Below are 17,452 nucleotides of genomic sequence, written 5' to 3'. Positions count from 1 at the left end.
ATCTGCTCAGAGGGAACTCATTATAAAAGAGTCAACTCCACTCATTGGGCAACTCCTCAGGGCATGTCAGTGAAATATGATCTACTAGTAATACACCTTGGGAAGCTTTGAACACTGCAGGATGGGGAACTGGCCAGATAATTTTGTTATAGTGAAAAGGATCTGAACTCTATAAAGATATCTGGAGTATGGAGATGGAATCTGCTGGCCTTAATGATAAAAAAATTGCCTAGAACCTTAGGGCGCAATCAAAATAGATCTAATAGATTTCCATCACTTTCTCACCAATTCCTTCAGTGCCCTGTGCATATGCATCATTGCCTGTCCTTTGGCCTGTCATTTCTCACAAAGCACACAGCAAAAAGTTCAAAGCACAATAACAGTGGAGCTCATATCTTTACTGTGTTTTTGTTTTTATTTTTTGACAACAGCTTTTTCTGATAGCTTTATGCTTACTAGAAAAGAAATGCCGTAATGGGAAAGGAGAATAAATATGTCCTCAACCTCACATAGGCATTTGGGGCAGCTTAAATTAATACATAAGAATAAGCTGCATAATAGGAGATATCTAGGACTAAAATTCAGTATCTTAAATCAGATAGCCCCAATACCAAGTGATAACATCCATTCATACAACTGTTGTCCAACTATAATCTTTATTCATCTCCCTTTTTTGTATATAGTCCAGTACTGATGATCAGTAAATGGCTCTGATTACAGTTAGAACATTGTATTATTTCTAATATTCCTGAAAGTACTTCACATCTATAGTAGTCTTTATCTATTTTCCTGGTGCTATTATCCTGCCAATGCTTAAAAAAATAAAAAATAAATTTAAAGGGTTAGAGAGAATTGAAATGCAAACCTGAATTACACTGGCTAGAAACGATGGATCTCTTTTATTCCAGTTGCCATTATTCAGGTCCATAAAGTGGCCTTTGTTTGTTCAAGACTGACCCAAGCATGGAGAAAGGAGAGATATTTCCTGGGCTCTGAAATTAAGTCACTGCCCCACTTCTGGCTATTGCTGCTTTCTCAGAAAGAGCGGGCTAATCAGTTCTTAATAATAAGACACTGGTTGGGTAAGACAGGGAAGAGGATGTCTGTGTTTCAATTTTACATTAGGCCACACAGGAAATATTTAAATTTTTGTTTGCTTCTCTGTTCCATGGCTTATTTCTGGCTAGATCTGCCTTAGTCTATTTTGATATAGCCCTCCTTATCATGAATTAGGTGGTTAACAATAAACTTGCTGCTACTCAAGTAATAGTGGCATAATCTAAGTCTCCTGCCACCTCTTCCTCTGATCAATTTCTCTCTCTCAGCAAAGCATGAGTAAGTGAATAAGCAAGAGAGAGCCATCACCATCCTCTCCCTCTGAAGGATATGAAGACTGATGAGAAAGTTTCATCACATGCCCAAGATTTCTTGAAATCAATGCCAGTCTCATTATTGTCACTGATTATGATCAATCATGTTTTTTTGTGTGTGATTATTTTATCTATATGTATATCTCTAAATGAGAATTGTTCTATCACCAATTATTAAAAAAAAATTGGTTCTAACACCAGTACATAATTTATACGGTACTTTTTGTTTTTTGTTGTGGGTGCCCACTGTGTTGAAAGTCATTCATTATTGCCTCATTTGGACACCACGTTCACATATGGCTTAAATGAAATCTTTGCATGTTTCCAGCCAATGTTGCACAAAGACTAATTAATTAAACCTCAGAACACCCTTGGGGAATAGGCAGTATTATTTATCCTCTCCTCTGATGGGAAATCTGAGCTATTCAGAGGTTAAGTGCATTGTCTAAGGTCAGGAAATCAGTCGATAGTAAACAGAGCCAGAAAACAGACTGGGGAGTGCTGTGCCCCAGACCTCTTCCCCAGTGACAGAGGTCAATGTAAAGAGGCATTCCCAGGACTTCCTGATCCATCTGCCTAGTCATCCTTCTGTCTTTACCCTTTTATACTTATGCCTCTACAAGTTTTTTGCTATATATTTTCAATTTATTTTGAGGGAAAAGTTAGCTAGACAGAGGAAGAGGTAAAGCAATAGAATGAGTAGATTACTCACCCAAATTACCAAAAAAGTAATTTGTTAAAATACTGTAGAGGAAAAAAGACCTTCCAGTTTGCAAATAATTTGTTTCAATAATACGTGCACATATATAAACATGTACATATTTGATGAAGCGATTAGAATGCCTCCCTCCATCCCTCCTGAACCACCCTTGTCCCTGTCCCACCCCCTCCATTTGTTGCGTGTTTGAAAGCATCCTTTTATATGAAAACGAACTGATAACAATGCTATCGTGAGGAAAACTCAAAGCTTACTAATAACTTTATAATGGTTTATACAAATGAAAATGCCTGGCATGCTCTTAAACTTAGACTTCAAAAGGCAATGAAGTAAAATAAAATAGTATTAACATAAAATTGAAAAAAACAAAAAGTTCTCTCAGGCACATGAGACTCAGACATGCATCTAATTTTCATTTCCTTTTTTAAAAGTGAGGCAATCATCATATTTAAATGTTAAAGGGACTTTAGAAGCTGGTGATTACTAGACAAAATTATTTGCTTTTTAGAGTTATTCTTAATTTATTTTTAATTAGACCACATACGTTAAAACAGGGCAAACAATTAAAACTCAGTGAGAATTTTCTGTGTTTAAAGGTGCAAATGTTTCACCCTTTAAAACTGTAGTAGCTCTTTGATTTTTAAGTTATATACTAATATACCCAATTGCTTGTTATATGTAACTCTATCAAATCTCTATGAATTTTAAAAATTCACTGAAGGTCTGGTGACCAGAAAAGCTTATACTGGCTCAGGAAAGAACAGAATAAGTAGCTTCTTAAAGATAGGAACTTTTCTTTATAGAGAGACAATGGTTTACATCCCAACCAATAGAAGCCACACAGAAAATTCTAACATGTTGTATAACCGCTGCCCTCTCTTATTAGCTATGTGGTGGTTTTCTTTGGCAAATCAGAAACTGCTGTTTTGCCTCTTATGAACCTTACCTTTTCCAACTCATTGTCCTAACCACTTACACTTTTGTTGCATAATATCCAATATAGGAAGTATCACACAACCAAAGTGTAAAATAGGTTTGTTTTGTGTTTAGTTTCCGTCTGCGACTAGGACACAATTAATCTCTTATGAAACCCTTTTGCCTTTATAAGTTTGCATCAAAAGGCAAAATTCATCTTTCTCTTTCTTTTCTTTGTTTATAAACAGATGTTCAAAAAGAACACTCTTCTTCTTATAAAACTTGTGTTTAAGCAGTTTAAGTTAGCAGAATCTATGATTTGTTGTTTTTTTTTGTTGTTGTTGTTGTTAGACAGTAAAGCCAAAACAGCCTCAAGATGGAAGTTTAAAAAGCACTTTTGAAATTTCTTTAGAAAGCTTTGGTATAAGAGGCTATTTAAAATAAATTAACAAATAATGTCATGCAGTGGTTAAGTTGCCATAATACATTTCTTTTTTAGAGGTTCCTGGAATTTTTTTGTTGTTGTTGTTTGTTTGTGGCTGTCACATTGATATCAAACAAGATGTTAGTCCCTTTAACTGTATTTTAATGGCAATGTATTATAGCATGATTTATCAACATATGGCAGGTGGAAGCTGACACAAATTATAATGAAAATTAAAACAGTCATTTATGCAGCAGGCGATTATCATTTAAGGAACATTTATTTGCAGGCTTTAAAAATGCGGGTTTAGAATCAAATGAATTTAAAATGAAAGTTTTAACGATGGTTACCTTTTTCCTGCAGCCACTCCTCTACGGGCCGGTTATATTTGAAGGGGATTTTCGGTTTTACCATTTGGAAGCGTTCATTATCAGTGTTGCCTTTAAAGTTTAAAAAACAGCTTAAAGAACAATCTGAAAAGTCAATAAGTCATGAAAAAGCATCCTATTTTTTTGTTTGTTTGTTTTATGAAGTTTTTAGAGCTAGATATCAATTTATCTTTAGTAGAGGTGGAGTTGAAGTCACTCTGTCCTTGGTGACAGGTTAGACATTAGGTTAGTCTTAGCTATGCAGTGCTCCATCGGGTGTTGGGCACATGGCATGGGATGGGAATCAGTAAGAGATGTGGCCATTTATAAAGATGGGTTTAGCTTCACTCTTTTCCATCTCACCCCAGCTGCATCTTAATGGGGCCAATAGAGGCAGGAGATCTCCCTGAACTATGAGAACTTAGCCTTCCAGATTGGCTTTATAATGTGGGAGGGGACATCAGTCATGCATGTTCTATCTTCACTCTACTGTATCCTACTAGAAGCACGGTCCGTGTATTCCTTATTCTACTCTCAAGTGTCAATAGCTGCTCTACCTTCTGGCACAGGGAAGCCAAAAAAGACCATTTAAGTCTTGATGGCCAAGGGAGACTCCTTATTCCATAAAGGAGGCCTGGCATCCCATCAACTATGTTAAATAGTGTCTTACAGATGGCTCTTACTGTCTCTAATCCCTTGTCTGTATTTGTCTATATCTTTAAATAAAACAGCTATACATATAATGAGATAGCCTGTAGAGACTTTTAAGTGCCTATGCTTTATTACTACTAATAGATGCAGGCTATATATGTTTACATTCCTCTTTCTTATCTTCCTGTGAGAGGTGCTTCCTGAACAAGCAACCATTCCTAAAGCCTGTTAGGGACACTTCTCCCACGCATGAAATATCTAATCAGTTTCCCACCTCAGACATAATGCATTTAACTGCTGGCATGCACCCTTCTTCATTTCATAACTGTTATCACCCCTGGATGGTTTCTATCCTTAGAACAGAATTGGAGAGTGGTGTTGTGAAAATATACCCCTAATGAATATGCTTCAAATCACCAAATAATGAAACTATGCTTTGGGAACTAGCTCATCACCCAACCTCACAGTTATTAAGCAGAAACTAGTGAGTTATACTTCATTACTTTGGACCCTCAGCCCTGTATTAGAACTGAGGGAATCCCATTCTAAATTACCAACATTAAAAACAAAATCAACACCTTAAAACAGGTGGCTTGGAAACCATTTACAAAAAATAAAGCCAGAAAGAATATTAGAATTAAATATATCATCAGGCCATGTGCACAAAAGCTTGCCATGGCACTTCATTCTCAGGGCCATCTCCACATAGGGGTTATTACTGGCAGGTTTCACATGTGAGGAAACACATGCCTGCCTTTCATGATGGGGAGGACGGGAAAGAGTGGTAGGGCAGGAAAGAGTGGCAGTGTTTGGACAAGGTCCCCATTCATTTATCCTTTGAATAAATTATTCTATGAAGCTGACTTATTATTCTATAAAACAGCAACAATAAAATTTGCATATTGTTAAAAGCTGTGAAAGATGGAAGATCATTTGGAAAATCAAATTGTTTTAAATTGCCACATTAACCTTGTTCTTAGACTCTTTTCATGTTCTTGTTGGTTTTTATAAAAGAGACAACTATGGATCTGTTTCCAGCCTACATTATGGGACCCTCACTGGCTGGCGTAAAGCATAATATATTGACATATCAAAGGATAAAGGGCACTGAATGGAAAGAACAATCAACAATATTGGATTGGAGTGTTAATTTAAAAATTTCCTCAAAGTATATTTTTCACAAAAAAGGGGTAGATGCTAGGAGGAAAAAAAGAAAAGAAAATGAAAGGCAATTTAATCTATTTGTTTAATTAAGACTATGGTAAAGGAAGTTAGTTGTATCTGTTAATACAGCTACTGATTAGCGATAGGTCATTATGATGATCTTTCTTTGTAGATCTGGGTACTCAGCAGTCTATTAATATAAAATAAAGTTGGGTACATTCTCACATGTCTTCATAGAAAAAGAACACTTTTTTTCAAAGTAGAATATATATCTATAACTCTTAATCCTACCCTAAAGTAGACAAATATCATCCAAGGCATGTCATCCATCTTCTAAGCTTTGACCCCTCTCAAGTTTTAGTCATGACAACAGTATACTGAGAAATGGAAAATGGGTCATGTCAGATCCACCTGGAATATATTCCATTACTTTGGGTTTTCTATAATTGTCATTGCTGGTCCCAACATTAAATATATTAATGGCCTTTACTCACTGTGCAATGGATTAGTGAAGTTAATAGCAAATCAACACTAAATATTCTTAGTAACATGCAGGGGAAAATCTTAAGTGACCAAAGTTCCCAAATTATCAGAGTTCCACATGCACCAAATTAGTGAATTAAGAAGCTGCATTGATTACTTCCTCCAAATACCTAGGGCTCTAAGCATCCCTTCCTCTCCCCCCCACTCTCTTTTAAACATACTGCTCCATAGGAAATCATTTTGGAATATGGTATAGGCTATAAAAAGGGGAAACCATGTTGGACAATCAATATGTGATATGTTGGGAGGACGGCATAGCCACAGTTCAACATTACACCCTTCAAAAAGTGAAAGAGAGAGAGTCATTCTTCTCCACCTCAGCTTTAAAGACATTTAGAAAAGAGTTTTAAGTTCTCCACACCAGATTGATGGTATCTGTCATTAAGGATAGTGATCTTGCATACTGTTAAAAGCTGTGAAAGATGGAAGGTCATTTGGAAAACCAAATTGGTTTAAATTGCCACATTAACATTGTTCTTAGTCTCTTTTCATGTTCTTGTTGTTTTTTATTTTAATTTATCTCAAACATTAGAGAGAACTGTTTTAGAAACATGTGCATAAGAATGAGTTCATTTGCCCCAAGCCCCATTTGCTAGACTGATTGAAGAGCAAAAAACCTTCTAAATATAAGAATTCATACATAGGGACTACTCTGAAAACTGAGCAAGCCTCATCAAACTCATATACATTCATATTAAATCCTTAATAACATTCAGTTGTACATTTCAAATAGAAACCAGTATGAAAATTTAAACAAAGAGTGAAATAAATTCTCCAACAGAAAGTGATGCTATCCTCAAGAAAGGATGGCCTTGTGAATAGTAATGTCATAATGTCATTAAAAAGAAGCAAGTGTGCATTACTAATTAGACCCCAAAAATGTAATGAGTTCAATTTTCAACCACACAGAAACCTTTAAGTTGCTCAAAGAGATCTTCAAATAGATAGTTCTTAAATTACTTATGTGGATCTGACATTCACCTACATGGAACTGAGTTTTAGAAAAAAATATTAGTCACATTTTATTTTTCTTAAAATAAATGTGTATATCACCATTCAATTTTGATCAGATATTGATATCTTTATGCCTCCTATGGTGACTTGCAATTGTACTATTGATTATATTATTTAAATATCAACTCCCAGAGACACATACAACATGCACTGTTGAATTATAAAATTGTGAAGAGCATACTACTCTGAGGTAAGATTATTAAGACCCAACTGGTTCATACACATACCTCCCACAACTATACAGAAATATTTCATATTTCCTACACTTGAGTGAACCCATTTGGGATAAAAGAAAAAGAGAACAGAGGAAGATAAGACAAAGAAATCAAGTGATACTTGAATAGTTCTTAATACATCAGTCTCTATTTATGTTACCAAAAGAAAATTTGAAATATGTTGACAGTCCCAAAGGAAAATATCATCAATTGAAGAACTAAGAGAGGAAAAACTATTTTTCTTTCTTTTTTTTAAAGATTGATTTTTATATATAGAGAGAAACATCAATTTGTTTTTCCCATTTATTTATGCATTCATTGTTTGATTTTTGTATGTGCCCTGACCAGGGATTGAATCCCCAACCTTGGTGTATCAGGAAGACACTCTAACCAACTGAGCTACCCAGCTAGGGCTCAGAAAAAAACTCCTGTATAGCACAGAAAATAACTTTTACAGCACCATTTTTGCACTCTACTTGTCCAAATATAGATTCTATTCATTAGACATTATACTAATTTCTTAAAACCATAATTAATACAGCATAGAAGCTAAGACCATGGGCTTTGGAGACAAACTTGGCTTTGAGTTCTAACTTTATTATTTACTAACTGTGTGATCTTATACAATCACTTAGCCTCAGTTTCCCTATTACTAATTCACCATAAAATTTGGTATAGGATAAGAAGTAGAGCATATGCAAAACCTGAGATATGAAAACCATTCAATTTATTTAAACTATTATCATTGATATGATTTAACTCTTTCCTAATGAGATAAAGTACATTGGTTCCATGGTGCACTTCCACTCTCAGAACTTTACCAGGCCTCCATTAGAAGGAAGGATCACCGTATTCCATTTGGTCCCATAAAGTTGTCATCCAAAGATCAACTGATCACAGAAAATGAAACATCCTAAATATTTCCTAAATCTCTTAGATGTTTCCTTTTGTATTTCTGTAGCTTCTAAAATATACTCAGCTAACCCTGTTTCCAAAACGAAGTGGGTTTCTAAGCCCAATTGAAAGTAAAAGAGCAATTCAAGCATTGACAAATGTGATTTCTAGGTCAAGCCACAGGTAATGATGATATACCACTGCTAAGTTGAGGAAGAGTGGCTTAAAGGTTTGGGCAATTTGCACTAGGTTGGCAGAAAATGCTTTCTTGCAGGTAGACTATTAATACCATCTGAAATACTGTCAAGCACGTGGCCAGGCTAAAAGAAATATAGTAACAACATTCATCTGTGCAAAATTAATGCCAGAGGTATTTCTGTATTTTGGTGTGAGTCCTGGAATAAAAGAAGGAAAAGTTTTCTGCATTGTTTGGTTGACATAAAAAAATGAGAGTATGGGTCTAATGAACAGTCAAAGAATAAATATTACATATTGGAGCCAGAGGCAAAAGAAAATCAATGTGGGTAGGTTTAAATAGTAGGGATTTTCAGAGGTTCTTACTATGTCTCTCTCCCCAAAGAACACTTTGTGAGTTTCAAAGCAAATCTAGATGCTAAAGGAAAGGTACTGGGAAAACTCTCTGAGCTCAGCTCTGGTCTTGTTCCCAATATTGACTGAGACAAACACTCTTAGAGTCAGAAAGGGAGGTATTATGCTACCCAAAGGGCATCTGGAATGTTTGGGCCCTTGTAAGTGATGGATGGATCTCAACAAAAACCGAATATCTTATATTTATAAAGTTTCTTTAGACCAAGGAGTTCAAAATGCAATTATAAACATCATTTCATTAATCCTCACAATACACCTTTGGGGCTGAAGAAGAAAAAAATAAACCTATTTATATGTTGTGAGCCTTGATCCTTTAGTGTGCCAAGGTAAATAAATTAATCTCTTGGAGCAGAAAACTGATCAGCTGGGGGAAGTAAATTAATAGAACCAGAGTACAAGGGCATTATTAAATAGGGATCTTCTCCAGACTCAATTAAGTAGTCCCATGAGCCAGGGAGAACCACATCTCTGAAGTGATGAGACATTTGCCCCTGGGAAGCAGTGTGGATCATCCAGGCATACCCAGACTTAGCTGATGGAGCTCACTGCCTCATGTCTTCTGCATAAGTTCAGAAATATAAAATATACATGGACAGACATACAGGTGTGGGTGAAAGTAAGTTTACAGTAGTGAGTATGCCAAACACACCGTTTATTATGTATTACTAGAGGCCTGGTGCACAAAATTCGTGTATGGGGGTGTGTGTCCCTCAGTCCAGCCTGCACCCTCTCCAATCTCGGACTTCTCGAGGGATGTCTGACTGCCCGTTTAGGCCACTGGGATCGGGCCTAAATGGGCAGTAGGACATCCTTCTCACAATCCAGGACTGCTGGCTCCCAACCACTCGCCTGCCTGCCAGTCTGATCATCCCCTAACCACTCCCCTGCCAGCCTGATCAACACCTAACTGCTCCCCTGCCGACCTGGTCACCCCTAACTGCCCTCCCCTGCCAGCCCAGTCACCACTAACTGTCCTCCCCTGCAGGCCTGGTCACCCCTAACTGCCCTCCCCTGCTGACCTGACTGCCCCTAACTGCCTCTGCCTTGCCCTGCACCCAGGACCCAGGATTCCCTCCTCTAGCCAGTTGCAGGCACCCAGGACCCGGGCTTCCCTCCCTCTGACTGACCACAGGCACCCAGGACCTGGGCCGGCTTCGCCCCAGCTGGCTGCAGCCACAGGGGACTGTGGGCAGGCATCTTTGCCCAGGCCATAGCCGCAAGCGCCCGGGACCATGGGGTGGGCGGCTTGTCCCTCTCCCGGGCCGCAGTCTGGCTGGTCCCCATTCCTCTCTTGAAAGCTCATTTGTGTCCAGCTGGTCCCCAATCCTCTCTCCACAGTTTTGAGTGTCTGAGCAGTTGAGTGTCAGGGTGCAAGGGTGCGAGGGCACAACAACCATTGGCATATTAGCTCTTTATTATATACGATTATAGTATTACTTATTTGTATTACAACTGTAAACCTATTTTGCTCACCCCTGTATTATCATGTCCTTCCTATATCAAAATCATAGTATCAATTTACCAAGCAATGTTGGCTCCAACACAAGTGAAAAGAGCATTGGCTGTGAAGTCAGACAGACATTAGGTGTGTTCTTATCTTAGACATTTACCAGCTCTGTGCACTTGGACAATTTACTTAATCTCAATGCCTCAGTTTCTTCAGTTGTTCAAAAAAAAGAGATGAAGATAATAATGCCTATACTGCCAGATTTTATCTAAATTAAATGTTATAATCCAGTCAAGGACTTAGCTTGGGAAGTAGCAAGAGATGAGGGATGGGGAGTCTTTGGTTTATTTTAATTCTCAGGATCTTTCCCTAACACATGTCTAAGGTTCCAACATGGAAGATCTTTGTCCCAAGCTACAGCAAAGATGAATGAGTGTGTGTGTGTATGGTTGGAAAGGTGGGGAGGATCCCAGCCTAGAGAACCCTCCAGAACCCTTCCAGTCTTGATGTTTCCATTGAATTCTGGTCTCTGCCTATGTTATCTTACTGATATGCCTTTTTGCATTCAGTACTCACATTTGAATACCAAGTAGGCTAGGGGATGACAATTGGAACCATGCTAGAGTTGTAACCCAGGTGCTCTATGTACAGCTAACCACATGTTCATGTCCTTATTCCTGGACCTTTGTCAAGACTGGCTGAAGTGAGTTCTTTGAAAACAAGTTAACTTTAAACTTCTCTTTCATATTCCAAATCTAAATCAAATTGCCATATCTGTTGAAGTGTTACTACATTAAAGACCATGAGCCCTAATGCAACAATTAGAACATAAATCACCAATTCCTATCCTTTCCCTGTATTTTGAAGCTATTCTCCACTCTCTTCCTGAAGCTTATTGCTCTTGAAGTTTCTCCTCACTTATCCTCATCAATCAAGGATACTTTCACTCCTAGAAATATTTAAAAATCAAAGGTCCAGGTGACTACAATATCTTTATTTGCTTTCATAGTTTAAGAGAATGTTTCCGTATAATATCTAATGGAACTTTCTTCAGTATGATAGTTCTATCTAGCATCTGTTAAGAGCCACCTTAAATAATGACAGGCTATAAAGTAACACTACATAAACTGACTACAGATATTGCTTTCCTTCTTCAAATGTTGCCACTGTTTTTCTTCTATAATTATTTCAAAATATGCCTATTCAATTTCTCTGTCTGGATTTGTCTAGTTCCTTTCTGGTAAATAGGTTATGTATATCTATATTGGTGTGTCTGAAGCTTTAGCTTCTTCATGTATATAAAATGAGGATTATACTGACTGAAAAATAGGGTTGTGAGATTTAACTGAGAAGTAAAAGTATGTAAAGCAGTTTGCACAGTGTTTGGGACAAAATAAGTGTTCAATTTATTATTTATTACTCTTGTTATTGTTACGACAATACCAAATTCAGAAGGATTAAACTTTAAAAGAAGGCAAACTTAATAAGAATTACTTCACTACACATTTTTTTTAGTGTCAAATCTTTTTAAATGTCCCTTTCAACATAGAGCCTTAATGTTCCGTCTCCAACATTTTGACATATGATCCCTCCAAGATTCCCCCAGTGCCCTTCTTATCACTGATTTCCTCCTTATTGCAAAAGCTGCAGTGTTATTTGGGGGCTCACTTTTCCCTGTGACCCATGCATTCCTGTATGTCCACCCTCTGTGTGATCTCCTGTTTCTCTTCAGTTTTTTAAATATTTTTATTGATTTCAGAGAGGAAGGAAGAAGGAGAGATAGAAACATCAATGATGAGAGAGAATCATTGGTCGGCTGTCTCCTGCACGCTCCACACTGGGGATTGAGCCCGCAACCTGAGGATGTGTCCTGACCGGGAATTGAACCGTGACCTCCTAGTTTATAAGTCGTGATGCCCAACCACTGAGCCACGTCTGGCTGGGCTCTCATCAGTCTTGTTGGTCTCTTTCATTTATCCCTAGCTAGCTTGCTCCACTCCTCATTCCCCTTTCCTCTCATTCTCCTCATGCAGAGGATATTCAACTCAACATAATGCCAATAGCTATTAAAAAAAATTTGCTCATTCAAACAAATATATGTAGTGTCTCTATACAGTTCAGAGGATAGGCAGGAAGTTTGGGAGGGCAATTTCAATGAACAAAAATAGAAAGATTTTCATCCTCATGAATAGGAAAGTTACCCCAATATCAACATCTCTGATGCCATAATAAATATATTAATTATGCTATAGTAATCCTTCTGTTTAGATGTTATGGCACATCTGGTGTTTATAAATTATAGGTCATTTAGATTGAACCTCATGCCTACAAATGACTATATTATTCCCACAGGATCTAAAAAAAAAAAAAAAATCACTGTACCATGTCCCACCCACCCTTGATCTGGTTAATACACTAGTTTTTGCAACCAGTTGTACAAATAACTATGTCACAACATAGTTACATAGTCACATATTGAGCTTGTTTCCAACTAAAATTTAAGATAGTTTCAATTAAATTGTTTCCCAGAAAGTTTGGGCCATGTTGCATTCATGCAATACACTTTATGAACTTCAAAGCAGGCCTTTAATTACATCCTATTAAATTTATTCTTTTTTGTTTCATAACAGCATTGTAACTTGATAAGAAAATGCTTAACTCGAGGTCTTTTGCTTCTTGTACAAGATATCATTCTTGGCTTTGTGTCATCTGAAAATGTGATAAGCATATCTTTTGTGAATTCATTCCAGACTCTGAAAAAATTTACAGAATAGGAGGATTATGTGGCAGCTTAAAAAAAGTTAACACATTCTTTGAAACTCCTCTCTGTAAGTGTGATTATCCAACCTTGAATGTGCACTGCACTTAGTGACTCAATTCTAAAGAACAGGAAAAGGTGGAAGTGACAGTATGTGATTTTAGAGACTAGATCAAAAAAGGCCCTGTGACTTCCTTTCCTCCTCTCTCCTCTCCCCTTCTCTCTCTCTCATCAACTCACTCTGGGGAGCTAGTGTTAAGGACACTTAAGGAGCCTTATGGAAAGACCCACATGCCAAAGAACTGAGACTACCAGATCCTCCAGGCCTAGATGAGCCTTGACATGATGAAAGCCCAAGTTGATATTGTGATTTCAACTCATCAGACACCTTGATACAGAACTACTCCACTAAGCTTTTCCGAAATCCTGAGATAATATGTGTTTGTTGCTTTAAGCCACTAAGGTTGGGGTGACTTACATAGTGATCGATATAGAGTCACTACAGAACTTCACCTGGTGTTTCCTTCCAGCCAAATGCAGACACCTCCTTAAGGTGCTTGTTATAGCTCTCCTTTTATTACACTTTTCAGAAAAATAAAGAGATACTACATTTATAATATTTGCATTTATTCTAATGCTACCTAAAGGGAATTTAGACTCTTTTAGTAAGACATGTTGATGAGCCCATGTTAGTCCTTAGCCATTGTCAGAATCTTTGTTAAATTTGATTGTTTAACATTCTATTTTTCAATTACAGCTTATGTTCAATATCATTTTGTATTAATTTCAGGTGGTTAAATGTATACCAATGTATCTTTCAAATGAAATACTCAAATGAAATATAAACATATTTTATATATCAGTCCCAATTTTAAGAGATCCATCCTTTTCACAATATAAAATTTAGGCAATTTTCCAAGCTACTTTTCTATTCTAACTTCCATCATTATTATTTCTGAGTGAACATTAACAGGGGTTTGGAGTTCAAATTCCTTAAGCATCCTGGGAAGTTATTCATCTAATACCAGAGATTTGAGCTCCTTTAAAGAACTTGATAACCATTTCCTCGCCCTTTAGGAGGACTGAGAGTTCCTATTTATTTTGTTGGAACTGGATTTTACAGTCTAAAGGAAATCCACCTTGCTAGAGAACCTGTTGGTGACAGATGAAGATGTGGGGTTAGTGGGAGGGGTGGGATGAATGGGAATTCCAGATAACACTGAGGTCTTTCTTTGACAAATGTTTTTTTTTTTTTTATTAAAAATATATTTTATTGATTTTCCACAGAGAGGAAGGGAGAGGGACAGAGAGCCAGAAACATCGATGAGAGAGAAACATCGACCAGCTGCCTCCTGCACACCCCGCACCGGGGATGTGCCCGCAACCAATGTACATGACCTTGACCGGAATCGAACCTGGGACCCCCCAGTCCGAAGACCGACGCTCTATCTACTGAGCCAAATCGGTTTCGGCAGCAAATGTTTTTTTGTGTTTTATAATTGAAAAGAAATTTATGGGAGTAGAGTTCATTGGAACTTACAGTTTATATTTTCAAAGGAGTCTACAATTTTAAGGTTGAGGTGACTTCAAAGATCATGCAAGAAACATATTTTTACAATTTTATCAAACTTCTACTTAGCACATCATTAGAAGTAAGACTCAGCATAGGTAAGCATCAGTGTAGATCTTAAAGACCATCAATTCCCCCCAAAAAAATTAATTAAAGAACTGTCGACTCTCCTACTTGTTTGGTTATGTGGCATATCCAAAGATTTTCAAAATATGGACCAGTTGGCAGCCATGGGTCACTTGGTGCAAGATGCAAAGGTCAGGTTCCCACTACTGCAATGTGGTACAGGAATCAACATTTTCCCAGTGAAGAAACAATCTCAGGAATGCAATCCTTTTAGCATATCTTGAATTCATACAATGCCTCTTTAACTCTACTTGGCAAATTAATTCAAATTGATTTGTTTGTGAGAACTGCAGTATGGCCTCAAAGTTGGCTACAAACAAAGAAAAATGATAACAAGGTATTGAGCTCAGAGAAAATGTAGGCCAGCATAGGGCTGTTTTCATAACCTGGCTTTGTTGTTGTTGTGGTTTGTTTGTCTTAAAGAGGAGAAATAAAAGGGAGAACATCCTATTTAATAAAGAGGAAATATGTTAATTGACCCTCATGCCATCACAAAGATGGTGGCACCCACAGCCAATAAGGAGGTAATATACTAATTGACTGCCCTTCCCTCAAAATGGTGGCACACACAGCCAATAAAGAGGGAATATGCTAATTGACTGTCCCATCCACATAGATGGTGGTGCTCAGAGCCAATAAGGAGGGAATATGCTAATTGACTGCCCCGCCCTCAAATATGGCAGCGCCCAGTCCCCTCAACCCCGCGGGGGTGGCAGGTGCGCAGCACGGCCAGGCCCACCCCCAGGCGGATCCAGCCACTCCATGTGCCTGTCTCCAGAGTCCCCCAGTCCCCTCAGCCCCACAGCCACCCAGGGCCAGCCTGAGGCACAGACAAGCCTTGGATGGTGGCTTCCTAGCTGCCCAGGGCCACCCAAGTCTCAGGTAACCAGGGCCAGCCAAGGCTTGTACTGCTGGCTGTGACAGAAGCAGAGTTGTGATGGGGCGTTGCCTTCTCCTGATCACCGGGTTGCCTCTGCCCCTGAGGGCTCCAGGACTGTGAGAGGGGGCAGACTGAGCTGAGGGAACCCCCCTCCAGTGCATGAATTTTTATGCACTGGGCCTCTAGTCCTATATAATAAAAGGCTAATATGCAAATCGACTGAACAGAGGAATAACTGGTCACTGTGACACACACTGATCACCAGGGGTAGACGCTCAATGCAGGAGCTGTCCCCTGGTGGTCAGTGTGCTCCCACAGGGGGAGCGCCGCTCATCCAGAAGCTGGCTCACTGTTGGTGAGTGTAGCAGCGGTGGTGGGACCCTCCCTCTTCTTCGTGGCAGCATTAAGAATGTCTGACTGCCAGCTTAGGCCCCCTCCCTATGGGGAATAGGACATCTCCCGAGGGCTCCCAGACTGCGAGAGGGCACAGGCTTGGCTGAGGGACCCCCCAGTGCATGAATTTTCATGCACTGGGCATCTAGTAGTCTATAAAATAAAACATATTTTATAAACAGCATCAATGCATCACAAATACCCCAAAACAAAGGCAGATAAACTATTTGAAAGCATCAGGAATAATTTTTTTAAATTTTAATTTTTTTAAAAAATAATTAACTCAATTTAAGGCAAAATAATAAGATATGGTTAGAAAAAATGAAAATAAAAGGTGCCTGTGTAATATGGCAGGAAGAGCTAATATTTATTCTAAAATGTCAGGTCATAAAGAAAAGAAGTACCTCAAAGAAAATCACTAGCTTTCAACTTCAGACTGAGGCCTAAATTTAGGTTTGAGAAGAAGAAAATTTAAGAGGGAAACAGAATCATAGCAGCCAGAGCCTTTCCCAAGTTCTGTGCCAATGTGTAAAATTGCAAAATAGCTCTTCTCCCCTTCTGAATCCCATGCCCCTTTGCAGTAGGATGTTGTCACTCCTCCTATCACAGGTTAAGTCTGTTTTTCCACCCCTTGATTCTGGTTTGGCTCTGAGACTTACTGTGTTTGGCACAGTGAATATTAACAAATGAGATGTGAGCAGAGGTCTGAACAGCCCTTGTGTGGTGCTGAAGCCAGAGACTGTCCCATGAAGAAGGTCAGGCTAGGCTCCAGGAAGATTAGAGACCACAGGAAGAGTAACCCCGGCCATCCAAGCCAGCTCAGCCAGCTCAACTGCAGTCCCAGGCATGTGAACATCAGATTATCCAGCTCCATCGGAGCCAGGCTGGAACAAAAAAATACACCTACATGATGCATGGACATATGAGTTAATAAATAACAAAGTTTTGGAGTGCTTTGTTATACATCCCATTTTGAATGACACAGCCAGGAGGTGGGGAAATCCAAGTAGGATGGGGAAGATGAGATTGGGTAAATGAAGTGCCCTGTTGTTTGAGGGCTTCCATCAAGGCCAATAGGAAAAGGGGGGTGTCCTCAATTGCTCTCTGTGGAGTCAAAGGAGCTTGTGTGATAAAGACCTAAAGTCTCACAATGGCAACAGGGAGATGAGAGCTCCTGTTCCCTTAGCCCTCTTCCTCATTCTAAAGAGAGAATTATCAAACGCAAGGCAAGCGGGGTGCGGGGGGGGGGACAATGCAATAACACAGCTCCCGAGACAAGAAGGATAGGTAAAGGCTGAGGGAGTTGGGGCAGGGAAGGAAAACTATAGAAGGATCCATACTTCTCGGATTCCCAGTTTTACACTTAAACTAAGGGAATAGAGAAAGAGTGGTG

At 38.6% G+C, this 17,452-nt stretch overlaps 1 protein-coding gene across 18 annotated transcripts in view; it reads right to left on the bottom strand.

Moving 5' to 3' along the window:
* NRXN3 (neurexin 3) overlaps positions 1-17,452 on the bottom strand; it is a gene marked incomplete at both ends in the record, with an annotated part of 1,469,510 nt that overhangs the window by 151,646 nt on the left and 1,300,412 nt on the right. For 8 of the 18 annotated variants that reach the window (XM_079767585.1, XM_079767570.1, XM_079767580.1 and 5 more), the window contains one exon: positions 3,778-3,867. The exons of the other annotated variants lie outside the window; for them this stretch is intronic. In XM_079767585.1, the coding sequence (XP_079623711.1) occupies positions 3,778-3,867 (90 nt within the window). The remainder of the gene's footprint in view (positions 1-3,777; positions 3,868-17,452) is intronic. 18 annotated transcript variants of the gene reach the window in all.

The sequence above is a fragment of the Cnephaeus nilssonii genome, assembly GCF_951640355.1.
Source record: "Cnephaeus nilssonii genome assembly, chromosome: 4".
NCBI lineage: Eukaryota > Metazoa > Chordata > Mammalia > Chiroptera > Vespertilionidae > Cnephaeus > Cnephaeus nilssonii.
The sequence above is the reverse complement of the archived record's forward strand: the minus strand, read 5'-3'. Positions and strand labels throughout refer to the sequence as shown.